Source organism: Gavialis gangeticus, unplaced genomic scaffold (genome assembly GCF_001723915.1).
Source record: "Gavialis gangeticus isolate Ggan-Ray unplaced genomic scaffold, GavGan_comp1, whole genome shotgun sequence".
Lineage (NCBI taxonomy): Eukaryota > Metazoa > Chordata > Crocodylia > Gavialidae > Gavialis > Gavialis gangeticus.
The window spans coordinates 50,791,777-50,803,778 of NW_017729022.1; the positions used below are offsets into that span (position 1 = coordinate 50,791,777).

Genomic DNA, 12,002 nt, shown 5'->3' on the forward strand with positions numbered 1-12,002 from the left:
GGGGGGCGGGAATGGTACAGGGCCAGTGCAGGCATGCCCCTTCCCCAACTTGCTGCCCTGGGCAGTTGCCCTCGCTGCCCACCTCCAAGGCTGGCTTTGCTGGAAGTGGCAGGGCAGGGGTGTGTGGGTCAGGGCAGGGGAGTGCAGTGGCAAGTCTGTGGGTTGGAAGCAAAGGGCACCAGCACATTAGGGCTGCTTAGTGTCAGAAAGCAGTGTGGGGGACAGCTTGCAGCTGGAACTGAGTCCTAGTGCATGAAGGGGGCAGGGGAAACTGATTTTCCACGATAAAAAAACCCAAAGTCAAATGCCAAAATACTTAGGTATTTAGAATTATTTATTATAACGACAGATGCACTGGTAGGCTTCCAAATTGCTTTAAAATTGTAAATATATCAACAAAACATTGTGTTCAATGGATTTTGGGGGTTTTAAAATCTGAATTTTTTATTTTTTTTTTTTTTAAAACAGAAAACCAGGATCCCTGGTCATGAAATGGAAAGTGACTGAGGGTAGTAAAACACGGAAACAGGCTACCCAGAGAGGTTGGGAAGTCTCCATCCTTGGAAGTTTTTAAGAGTTGGTTAGACAAATACTTGATTAGGATGGTTTAGTCAGGGATGATCTACCCTGAGCAGGTCCTATGGACTAGATGACCTCCTGAAGTTCCTTCCAGCCCTATTTTTGTGATTCTACATCTCAAAAACTGGTAACTAAGGCAAATACGTAACCATGTTTTTCTTCAAGTATGTATTCATGTGGACCCCACTGTAATGAACTGGCAAGGAGTAACCTCCTTAGACAGTGGGTGGCAGACTGACTGCTGGCATGGTTACCTGCCTGCCTTAGTTACCAGTTTTTTTTGAGATGCAGAATAACAAAAAATAGGTGAGGGTACTAATCAATGGCTTGATGTCTAGTTGGCAGCAGGTATTAGGGTACTGCTTTGGCTGTCACAAAGCAATTTATTTAATGAACATCAACAGGTTACCTCGAGGCCCCCCCTCCAATTTCAGAATATTTTGCCAATGGTACCTACCATCCAAGGACAGGGGAGGAGACAAGCAGCCTAGAGTAGTGGAAGAACATGTTAGGGTTACCTAGATGTTTGCAAGTCAGCAGGACCAGATGAGATCCACCGAAGAGTACTGAAAGGATTGGCTAAGGTAATTTCAGAACCATTGGCTATTCTCTTTGAGAATTCACAGAGGGTGGGGCAAGGTCCCAGATGTTTGGAAAATGGCAAACATAGTGCCCATAAGCCAGTCAGCTTGACCTCAACACCCAGAAAGATCTGGAGCAGGTCATCAAGGTATTTATTTCTAAGCACATGGAGGAAACAAGGTGATCAGGAACAATCAGCATGGAATCGTCAAGAGCAAGTCGCACCTAACCAATCTGGGCTCTTTCTATGACAAGGGAAGAAGCTTTTTGGATGTGATATACCTTGACTTTAGCAAGCATTTTGACACCGTCTCCCATGGCACTCATTAGTAAGTTAACGAAATACAAATTAGATGAAAGTACTGTGAGGTACATAGCTGGCTGGATCATTGTGCTCAACAAGCAGTCATCATGGCTCAATGTCTAGGTGGAAAGAGGTATCCAGTGGAGGTCTCTAGGAGTCTCTCCTGGCTTTGGTATTGTTTAATATCTTCATTAATGATTTGGAGGACAGGATTGAGCTCACAGTTGGGATATATCCAGATGACACTAAGTTGGGTTGAGTTGGAGACAGCCTGGAGGGTAGTGCTAGAATTTAGAATGACCTGGACAGGCTGGAAAAATGGTCCACTGTCAACCTGATGAACTACAAAGAGGACAAATGCAAAATCCTGCACTTGGAACAGAATTATTGCATGCACAAATACACACTGGAGAATGGGCGGCTAGGCTGCAGTACCTCAGAGAAGGACCTAGGGGTTCCAGTGGGTCAGAAGCTGAATACGAGCCAACAATATGCTCTTCTGCTGGGAGGGAAATACAAGAGTGCGCACACAATCTGTCAGGGAGTGTCGGGGACAACTTCCTGGTGCAAGTGCTGGGGTGGCCAAGTAGGGGCCATGCTTTTCTTGACCTGCTGCTCACAAACAGGGAAGAATTGGTGGGGAACGTACTAGAAGATGGCAACTTGGGCAGCAGTGACCACGGGACAATTGAGTTCAGAATCCTGAGGAAAGGAAGGATGGAGAGCAGCAGAGTAAAGACCCTGGACTTGAGAAAAGCAGACTTTGACTTGCTCAAGGAACTCCTGGGCAGGATCTCCTGGGAAGCCAATTTGCGGGGAGAGGAGTCCAGGAGAGTTGGCTGTACTTTAAAGAAGCCTTGCTGAGAGTGCAGGAACAAGCCATCCCAATACATAGTAAGACTAGCAAGTATGGCAGAAGACCAGCTTGGCTTAGCAGGGAATGCTTCAGTAAATTAAAATAACAAAAAGGAAGCTTATAAGAAGTAGAAGATGGACAAACAACTAGGGAGAAGTATAAGAATATTGGTCAGGCATGCAGGGATGAAGTCAGGAAGGCCAAAGCTCAACTGGAGTTCAGCTAGCAGGGGATGTGAAGGGTAACAAGAAGGGTTTCTACAAGTATGTCAGTAACAAAACGAAGATGTGGGAAAGAGTGGGTCTCTTACTAAACGGGGGAGGCACCCTAGTGACAAAGGACGCAAAAAAGGCTGAAATACTCAATGACTTTTTCGCCTCAATCTTCAGATGCAAGGTCAGCTCCCATACTACTGTATCAGGCAGCACAGTTTGGCAAGAGGTCAGCAGCCAACAGCGGTCAGAGAACAGGTTAGGGACTATTTAGAAAAGCTGGGCATATACAAGCCCATCAGGCTAGATGGGATGCACCCAAGGGTGCTGATTGAGTTGGCCGATGTGACTGCTGGGCATCATCTTTGAAAACTTATGGCAATCGGGAAAAGTCCTGGATAATTGGAAAATGGCAAATATAGTAGCCATCTTTAAGAAAGGGAAAAAGGAGGATCCAGGGAACTACAGAATAGTCAGCCTCACATTAGACTCTGGAAAAAATCATAAAGCAGATACTCAAGGAATCCATTTCTGAGCACTTGGAGGAGAAGGTGTACCTTAATTTTAGAAAGGCTTTTGATACCGTCTCCCACAACATTCTTGCACACAAGCTAAAGAAGTACAGGGTGGATGAACAGACTGTAAGGTGGACAGGAAACTGGCTAGAGCATCAGGCTCAGAGGTAAGGAAAGTGATTCTTCCCCACTGTTCTGAACTGGTGAGGCCACATCTGGAGTACTGTGTTCAGTTTTGGAGACCCCACTACAGAAAGGATGTGGACAAATTGGAGAGAGTCCAGCAGACTGGAAACAAAAACGGTGAGGGGGCTGGAGCACATGACTTGAGAAGCTGAGGGAACTGGGCTTATTTAATCTAGAGAAGGCAAGACAGAGGGAATTTAATAGCTGCCTTCACCACTAAGAACAAGGAGAAATGGTCTCAAGCTACAGCAGGGGAAGTTTTGGTTAGATATTAGGAGGAACTCTTTTACTAGTTCTCACTAGGAGGGTAGAAAAACACTGAAAACAGGTTACCCAGAGAGGTTATGGACTCTCCATCCTTGGCTGGGATGTTCTAGTTGGGGATGGTTCTGCTTTGAGCAGGGGCTAGACTAGTTGACCTCCTATGGGCCCTTCCAATCCTAATTTCTACAATTCTATGATTCTTGTTGTAAAAAGAGGAGGCCAATAGCATACTTGGCTGTATTGATAAAAGTGCCACTTGCAAATCAAGGAAAATGGTTTGCCTACTCTGTTAGGCACTGCTGAGGCCCTGTACTGTGTTCAGTTTGGGGCCCCTCACTGCAACCAGTGTCATGCCTAATTCACCAAGCCCTGGCTGAATCAACACTGTGGAGTTAACTTGAGTAAAAATAAACAGGGAATGCCTGAGCCCTGGATGCTTCTTACAATGGTCGTGGATCTGGATGTATTGTTCACTGCTTCCACTGCAACTTGGTGAGCCATTTTTGCCATCAGCCAGCCAGCCAGCTCTCCTAAATTCTCTTCTGAGGAGCAGCCCGCTGCTTTCATGGGAGAACCTGACAATGGACAGCACCACCTGCACCAGGTCTGAAATTTTTATTTGCAATGTAAGTGATGCCAACACACTTGGGCAGCACCAGCATTGGCGACAATGTCAGTTTCAGCTGCTTGCTTAGTATAAGTTTCTCTGCCAAAGTTCTGCGCATCAGTTTTCTTCTCTGTGTTGCACTGAATGATGCCGCCTTGGCAAGGGTCTTGGAACATAGCTGTCTTCTGGAGTGGACATCACTCTCATCAACTGTCACAAGGCATGGAATTTCAGGTTCTGCACCTCTGAATTTGCAGGTCCAAGTGAAGAAAGAAGCAGACTGAGCATTTACTTGGGAGGTGAGAGTCATTCAAGTGAAACTGACACCTGCTGTGTCTGTCTGTAAAGGGAATCATTCCAAACAAAGCTTAAAGCCTAAAATTCTGAATTTGAAAATTCCTGTAAACGGCTCTACAGGGCAGCTGGGTTAACAGAATTCAATCCAGATGGGTAGGTTACAGTCTAAAATATTAAGTTTAGAACACTGAAGTCTGCTTTTAAGTACCTTAGAAGTCAAAGACCTGCAAGGGAGCCAGCTGGACTTCTGGATGATCAGAATGTAAAAAGGGGCACTAAAGGATGACAGGACCATTGCTGAGAAATTAAATGCATTCTCTGCATCAGTCTTCACTGTGGAAGATGTTAGGGAAATTGTCACGAGATCCACTCCTCTCTAGGGATAAGTCAGTGAAGCTGACCCAAACTGAGGTTTTAATAAGTGAGGTTGTAGTGGAAATTGAGAAACTAAACAGCAGCAAATCACCAGGACCTAATGGCATTCACCTTCAGGTCCTGAAGGTCAGAAATTGCTGAACTCCTAACCAGTATGCAAGTTATCACTAAAAACAGCTTTGATACCAGAGGACTGAAAGGTTGCCAATGTGACATCCATATTTTAAAAAAGGGTCTACAGGGGAAGCAGGGAACTACTGGCTAGTAGCACTGTGTGAAACAGCACTGTTCTGCTTCAACTTCTGTTTCAGTTTCAACAGAACAGCGTTTCATTTTGTTTCAAAAGCACTGTTGCATTTCGTTTCGGAAATGGAACAAAAGGAGGCTGCTGCTGCCACCTGGGACCGGAGCTAGGATCAGCCCGCACCCAGCGCTGGAAAGATTGGTGCTGCCGGTGGCCCCAGGTGGCAGAACCAGCATCCTGTCATCCAGCAGGCAGATCAGAGGTCCACACCTCTGGGAAGAGTCTGGCACAGCCCCGTAGCCCTCCCAGAGGGGCAGGCCCCCAATCTGCCTGCAGAATGACAGGAGGCTTCTGCTGCCAGCTGGGACTGGTGCTGGGTGCAGCCTGTGCCGAGCGCCAGGAAGACTGGTGCTGCCACTGGCCCCAGCCAGCAGTGACAGCATGCTGTCATCTGGCACAGATCCAGGGGCCCACAACCCCAGGATGGCTGGGGGCTGTGCCAGAATCCTCCCGGGGACTGAGGTGAGCCAAAAAGTCTTCAAAACAGCCCTTGTTTCATTCTGAAGCTGTTTCAAAGGCTTTTGTTTCATTTCGATTTTGGTGTTTGGAGCTCGAAACGCATTGAAACAGCTTCAAAACAAGACACCCAGTGAAATTTTGCACAGCCCTACTGGCCAACGAGCTTAACTTCTGTTCCTCGAAAACAACAACAAAAATAAAAATGGTTAAGTACATAGATGAACATGACTTGCTGGGGAGGAGTCAACACAGTTTTATCAAAGGAAAATTGTGCCTCACCAAACTATCAGAGTTTTCTGAGGGCATCAATAAGCAGGTGGATTTAGGTGATTCAGTCAACACAGTATATCTGGACTTTCAAAAAGCATCTGACAAGGTGCATCAGAGACTCTTAACTAAGTTAGATTCTGTGTTGGGTTCAGTGCTGTTTTCCAGATCATTTATGAATACAGGTTTCCCTCGCTTTACGTGGGTTTCGTATGTGTGAATTTGCTCTTATGCAATGACTGCTTTTATACCAAAAATTTGTTATATGCAAGGTAAATTCACTCTTAGGCGATCGGTGTGGTGGAAGCATGCAGTAAGCTGCTTTGTGTGGTGCATTGTGGGAGTGACATGCACCAAAATATAGTCTCCTGTGTGGATTTTCTTTCATTTTTTTTTTTTTAAAGGAGATTTTTTTGTGTTCCAGGCCAAATCAAGTACAAATCTGTGAGTCAGTCCAGAACCGCAAGTGGCCCTACAACCAGCAAACATCCTCAACCCCACCGGGAGCTTCAGATATTTCCAAAGTCTTTTGGTAGGCATCCTACATGCAGGCCCAAGCCCGGAGGCTTGGGGTTCGGATGCCCCTGAGTTTTGCCTGCCCTCAGCCATATGGCTGCAAGAGGAAGCTAGGGAGGAGTCTCCCATTTCCATAGTGGGTACTAAACCACACCAGAAGAACAGTTATCCCCAGGAATGCTTAAAGAAAACTGCCTTCATGGACCCAGATACATAGTGTTTCCAAGGGATCTGTATTCCTTGCTTCTTGTCTGCGACACGTTTCTGTAGTTGCTGTTCCCACTATGATAGTGCCTTGTGCTTGTGTGTACTGTCTGCTGTTGGCGAGTACCAAAATTGTCTTGTAAAAGTAGTAGAAATGTGTCTGGGGATCAGTACAGTTGTGGTCTTGGATGTATCCCTATGTGTTACAAAGTGGGTACTCTTTATCCAATGAGTTATGCACTGTTTTCCAAGAACGCAGGTACAGCATAAAGCAAGGGAAACCTGTATGTTAAAGGGGGTGAGTAGAAAGATGGCCTAATCAGCCAATGATAAAATTATTCCAAGTGGTAAAGACCAAGGTGAGGAACTCTAGATGGATTGGTACAATTAAGTGAACAGGCAAACAAACTGCAGGTGCAATTCAATTCAGAAAAGTGTAAAGTGATGAACCTGGGCAAAAATAACCCAAACTATACCTACATTATTTATTATTACAGAGGAGAGATCTGGAAATCGTTGTGGACAATTTGCTAAAGACATCAGCTCAGTGCTCAGCAGCTACCAAAAAGGCAAATAAAATGTTAAGGATTATTAAGAAAGGAACTATAAATGGGAGATCCTGGGGTCGAAAAAACCTGTGAGGAAACAAAGCAGGGTGGCACATGTGGTGGCAGCGTGTGCCACCCAAAACTGGAGCTTGGCCCACTGGAGCCATGCTCCAGCTGTCAGCCAGGCTCCCAGTTGCAGGAATGCCATTGCTGCAGCTTCCCTGGTCTCCAGGACCCCAGGTAAGGCTGCTGGCCCCAGCTTCCCCTACCCCATCCAGGGTAACCTGCTGCATGCATGACACAGGTGTTCCCCCAGGGACAGGGTAAGCTGCTGCTACTTGTCCCCAGGGTACTAAATATCTGTGCTTGTCTGGACACAGCCATATAGGAGCAGAAGAAAACTAAGAGACACTGCTGTATAAATAAGTCAATCCTGTAGGGGGGGGGTGCATATGCACTTAGAGTAGGATTTAAACTGATAAAGTCAATGCAAAACACAGACCTAGTAAAATAATTTCTCAACCACATTTACTTTGTGTGCTTTCTAGTTACAACACCTGAGATTCATTGAAACCAGGCTTATGAAGACATCTTTCTTGTGAGGCCAAACTCTGTAATGATTTCAGACTGGGCACCCTATCCTCACTTCTGTAAGTGCTTTTTATGTACAACAACTAACCCTGTCTCTCTGCTATGTGCTCAGTTAGGAAGCTCTGGGCCTCTTTTGCAGTTATGCTTGTGGCACATCTAGAAAAAAAAGAGTATTCCTGAGGGATGGGCCAGTAATATAGTCATTCACTGCCAGTGTTCCCTTCAATGAGGTATTAAAACAACTTCCCCCAGCAAAACAGTTCTCTGAAATGCAGCAACAATAAGTTACCTTTAAGATCATCTCATTTTATTTCAACTCCTGCTACAACATACAGTTTATACATTTGACATGGCTATGTCCCACTGTCACGTCACAGCAGTCTTCACTGCCATAAACCAGATAAAAAAAGAAATCTTATTGCTATTATCACAACTTTGTACACATGCTAAAACAAATTGGAAAAGCTTCAAAATGTTTATTAATCGATAAATGGGCTTGGAAACCATTTTTATTTTTTGGAAAATTGCTACAACCATTTTCTAATCTGTATCTCTAAGCAGGGAAAACTAGTAGTCCCTCTCTGGGACAACACTTACCGTTTTTTGGAGCTGCGCTCTCGGCTCCTGTCCCTGGAACTATGCCTGCTTCTATGGTGGCTGTGGCTCCTGCTGCGGCTGTTAGAGCGAGATCTGTGACGGTGGCGTTTCTCCCTGGACTTGGAACGAGTTCTCCTTTTCCGTTCCCAGGAAGGAGAACGAGACCGATGTCTGCGGCGATCTCGAGACCTAGATCTGTAAACAGTATGAAGGATTTACACTGAATGACAGTCACCCTAATGCTTTACCAAAATAATTATTTTGTGTTCTATACATAGTAGCCTGCCTGTCCAGAGACCACTCTCTAATTTGCAGTTACAACATATTTTTTATTGTAGATCAACCCAAAGAAGAGCGAGAACCATTTAAGAAATCTGTTTCCTTTGTGATTAAGCACACATGCCTAAGTGGGGGGCATGGTTAGAGTTTTGGCACTTCTCCCCCACAACTCCCCTAAAAAAAAAAAAAAAAAATTCAAAATTGCCCATTTGACCAAGTTGCCAGTTCAATGGACAGATACCATTACAGCATGTTGGTGGCGGTTATGAATAGATACTTAGCTTCTGGCAGCTGTTGTATACTTGCATTTGCTTAACTAGAAAATGCAATGCATTAATCTGATGTACTTACTACTGAAGTTTTAAAATAAGAGATTTTAAACTGACTACTACAATGAGAGTATATTGCATGCTTTCAACTCTCTGATCTCATTTATATATACATACTACTGCACAGTCAACTGTAGCATTCCTCATGGGTAAACAAGGTACTTGGGACTTCTGAATCTGAATGCGTGAGCTGCTTAGGCTAAAGAACTTAGACCATGAGGTAGTGGCTGATTTAACCTTTTGCATGTGTTCCAACCACCACCAGAAGACAAAAAAACCCCCAAACACATCACCGCAGCCATGTGTTGTGTAAGTAGTGCAGTATGTTGGTGAGGAGCATAAAAGCGGTGAAGGATGGCTATGCAGTAAGATTCTCTGTCCCTAAAGGAAGACAAAGTAGTCTAATCATGCTTCATAATGAGATTTATAAAAGGATCTAGCAGCTTGGCTTCACTAGCGATGCAGATTCCTGCAGATTACGTACCTTTTAGCTTGCTTGCTATGGGATCTGGACCTAAAAAGCAAATTGGAAAATTAGAGCAGCTTGCATGTCACAAACAAGGAAATTTCCAGTTAAAGTGTTGGTCAAAACTCTCTTTACCCCAAATCCAAGGCAACTTTGAATTTAAGATGACTCCCCACCACCCCATCCAGATGACGTACCAGGGGTAGGCAATGTTTTTTGGCCCGAGAGCTGAAAAACCCACAATGTCTACCTTGTAAGGTGCCAGAGTACCAGCACACGAGAAAAACAAAACTGGGGTGGGCGGTATATGGCAGGATGTACTGAATATTAATACAGTTAATCATCATAAGCCTTTCTTTTTATAGAAATTTTGCAAATTTTTTATGGTAAATACCAAGTTTTCTAAAAATTCTAAATGTGGTGACAAACAGAACTTCATAGGAGGGGAAGAGAGAGCAAAGAGAGAAGGAAGGAGGGAGAGGCAGAAGGAGAGGGAAAGAGAGAGAGGTGCAGGGGGGAGGCACCCCGGTAGGCTGGCCTGGCCAGGCCCTTAGGAAGGTGGCAGCCAGAGGAAAGAGGGGGCCAGGAGAGGCGTGGGGACTGCCCCAGAGCTCTGCAGACTCAGGCCACAGTGGAGGCACCCAGTGGCACCCAAGGCGGAGGCCTGGCCTAGCTTGGCCCGCACAGCTCCTTGGAGATGGAGTGCAGTTGCCATGCCCGCGACAGGATGCTGCCTGGCCAGGGCAGGATGCTGGGCTTGGGGACTCCCAGCTTGACCCGTGCATGCTGGGCACAGCACAAGTGGGGCAGAGTTCCCCAGGCCGTGGCAGGAGCCCCTGGGGCTCTGGGAACAGATATGCAATGCTTGCCCCGGCCCTGGCCCCTTATGGGGAGCTGCAGGTGGGCAAACCCAGGGCCCGGGCAGGCTGGGTCAGCCATGGCAGCTGCTCCCAGGAGCTCCTGCAACCAGGCCCTTGCACTGGGGGCAGCTCCACCCTGCTTGCGCTGTGCCCGACATGCAGGGAGGCCAAGCCTCGAGCCCCACCAAGCCCAGCGTCCTGCCCTGGCCAGGCAGTGTCCCCACCAAGCCCAGCATCCTGCCCTGGCCAGGCAGTCCCCCCCCCCAAACAGCTGTGCAGGCTGGGACAGACCCCACCTTGGGTGCCACTCAGCACCCTGCCAGTCCACTATGGCCCCAGACTGGAAGCAGCCCTTGCTTCTTGCCTGGCCCCTGCCTTCCTAAGGCCCAGTTGGGCCAGCCTGCTCATCTAGGGGCCTGGCTGAGCTGGGGGATGCAGCCCAGGGGCAGGGGATGGGGTCAGCAGAACAGAGACAGCTTCCCTGCCTGTGTTCTTCTGATTTTACCCCTGGTGCCTTCTGTGGTGCTGGAGAGCACAGTGCAGCAACTTGAAAAAAAATTAAAACAATTTCCTCACCCACCTCTTGGTGTGCTGGGGAAAGTGTCTCTGCGTGTCACTAATGGCACACGTGCTGGGAATTGCTGACCCCTGTGCTATACATAGAAAACTTATAATTTGGAGGGTTGTCTTATATTTGTCCCCACCACCACTACAGCAGAGAAAGCAGTGGCAGGCAGACAGACAGCCTGGCCATTCTTTCCCAGCCTTGCCTTCCCCTCCCCTCCCCTCCCCCCAATGCCTACCCCCACCCTTTGGTGCCTGTCTGTGTCCTTCCCAGTGCTTACGCCTTCTAGCATCTGCTCTCCCCTCCCTGCTTGTTCAAAATATGTCCCAGGTTCCAGCCCTGCTCCACTTGGGGCCTGGAGCACATGCTGTGAGTTAGGTGGGGGCCAGAGCCAGCAACAGTTGCAGTAGAGGCAGCTCCAGCCCTGGGGCTGGAGCTAGAGCTGTGGCCAGTGCTGCCACCGCCAGTGCTGCTGCTGTTGGGACAGGGCTCCAACTGAGCGCAAGCATCAGCAGCAGCTGGGGGGGTGTAGGGGAAGAGAGAGGAATAAGCAGCACAGGGCAGAGATAATGGGGTTAGGGATGATGCAGGGTCATGGCCAAAGCAGCTGCCTGATCCCTGCTGCTTTGTACTGTAATCCAAAATGACTGCCAACCCGCACCATCAAAAGAAAGGGGAAGAAAAAACTAACTCATCTTGGATTCAAGTAAAGATTATATACTGAGAAAGTGTACTGACACAGAATTTAGGCTTAACAAGTTTCTAAAATGGCTATTAAATTATTCAGGCAAAAATAAAGCAGATTTCTACCTCCTCAGCTTCTCTCTTTCCTCTCTTTCCCTCTCCTCTCTCCGTTTCAGACGTTCCTGATTTCGTTTTTCTTGTTTATCAGCCACAATCCTCTTAAAAAACAACAAAAAAAGTTACATTCATAATCTTATACTCCAAGACCTTCAGGGGGAATGTGTTATAAAAATAACTTGGACAGACAACAGTCAGTTTTTTCCTTTTGTCCTCAGCACTTGTCATGCCTCATTTTTTCCTCAGTATGGTATCTGGGAATAACTTTGTTAAAAGAATGATAGTTACTGCAAGAGAACTACACAGAAGAGAAGAGTATTACACCAAGACCTGAAGGAAGTAAGTTTATACAAATCACAGTTTCTCATGAAATGAAGAGCAAAAGCAGTCAGGTCAAAACTTTAATGTGCAAATTTGCAGATGAGTCAAACCATACTCT

General features: G+C 46.6%; 1 protein-coding gene across 3 annotated transcripts in view; it reads right to left on the bottom strand.

Moving 5' to 3' along the window:
- Nucleotides 1–12,002, bottom strand: part of LOC109295822 (putative RNA-binding protein Luc7-like 2) — a 42,268-nt gene that overhangs the window by 4,629 nt on the left and 25,637 nt on the right. For all 3 annotated transcript variants that reach the window (XM_019514894.1, XM_019514896.1, XM_019514895.1), the window contains 3 exons: nt 11,573–11,664; nt 9,356–9,385; nt 8,264–8,458 (listed from right to left, as the gene is read on the bottom strand). In XM_019514894.1, the coding sequence (XP_019370439.1) occupies nt 8,264–8,458; nt 9,356–9,385; nt 11,573–11,664 (317 nt within the window). The remainder of the gene's footprint in view (nt 1–8,263; nt 8,459–9,355; nt 9,386–11,572; nt 11,665–12,002) is intronic.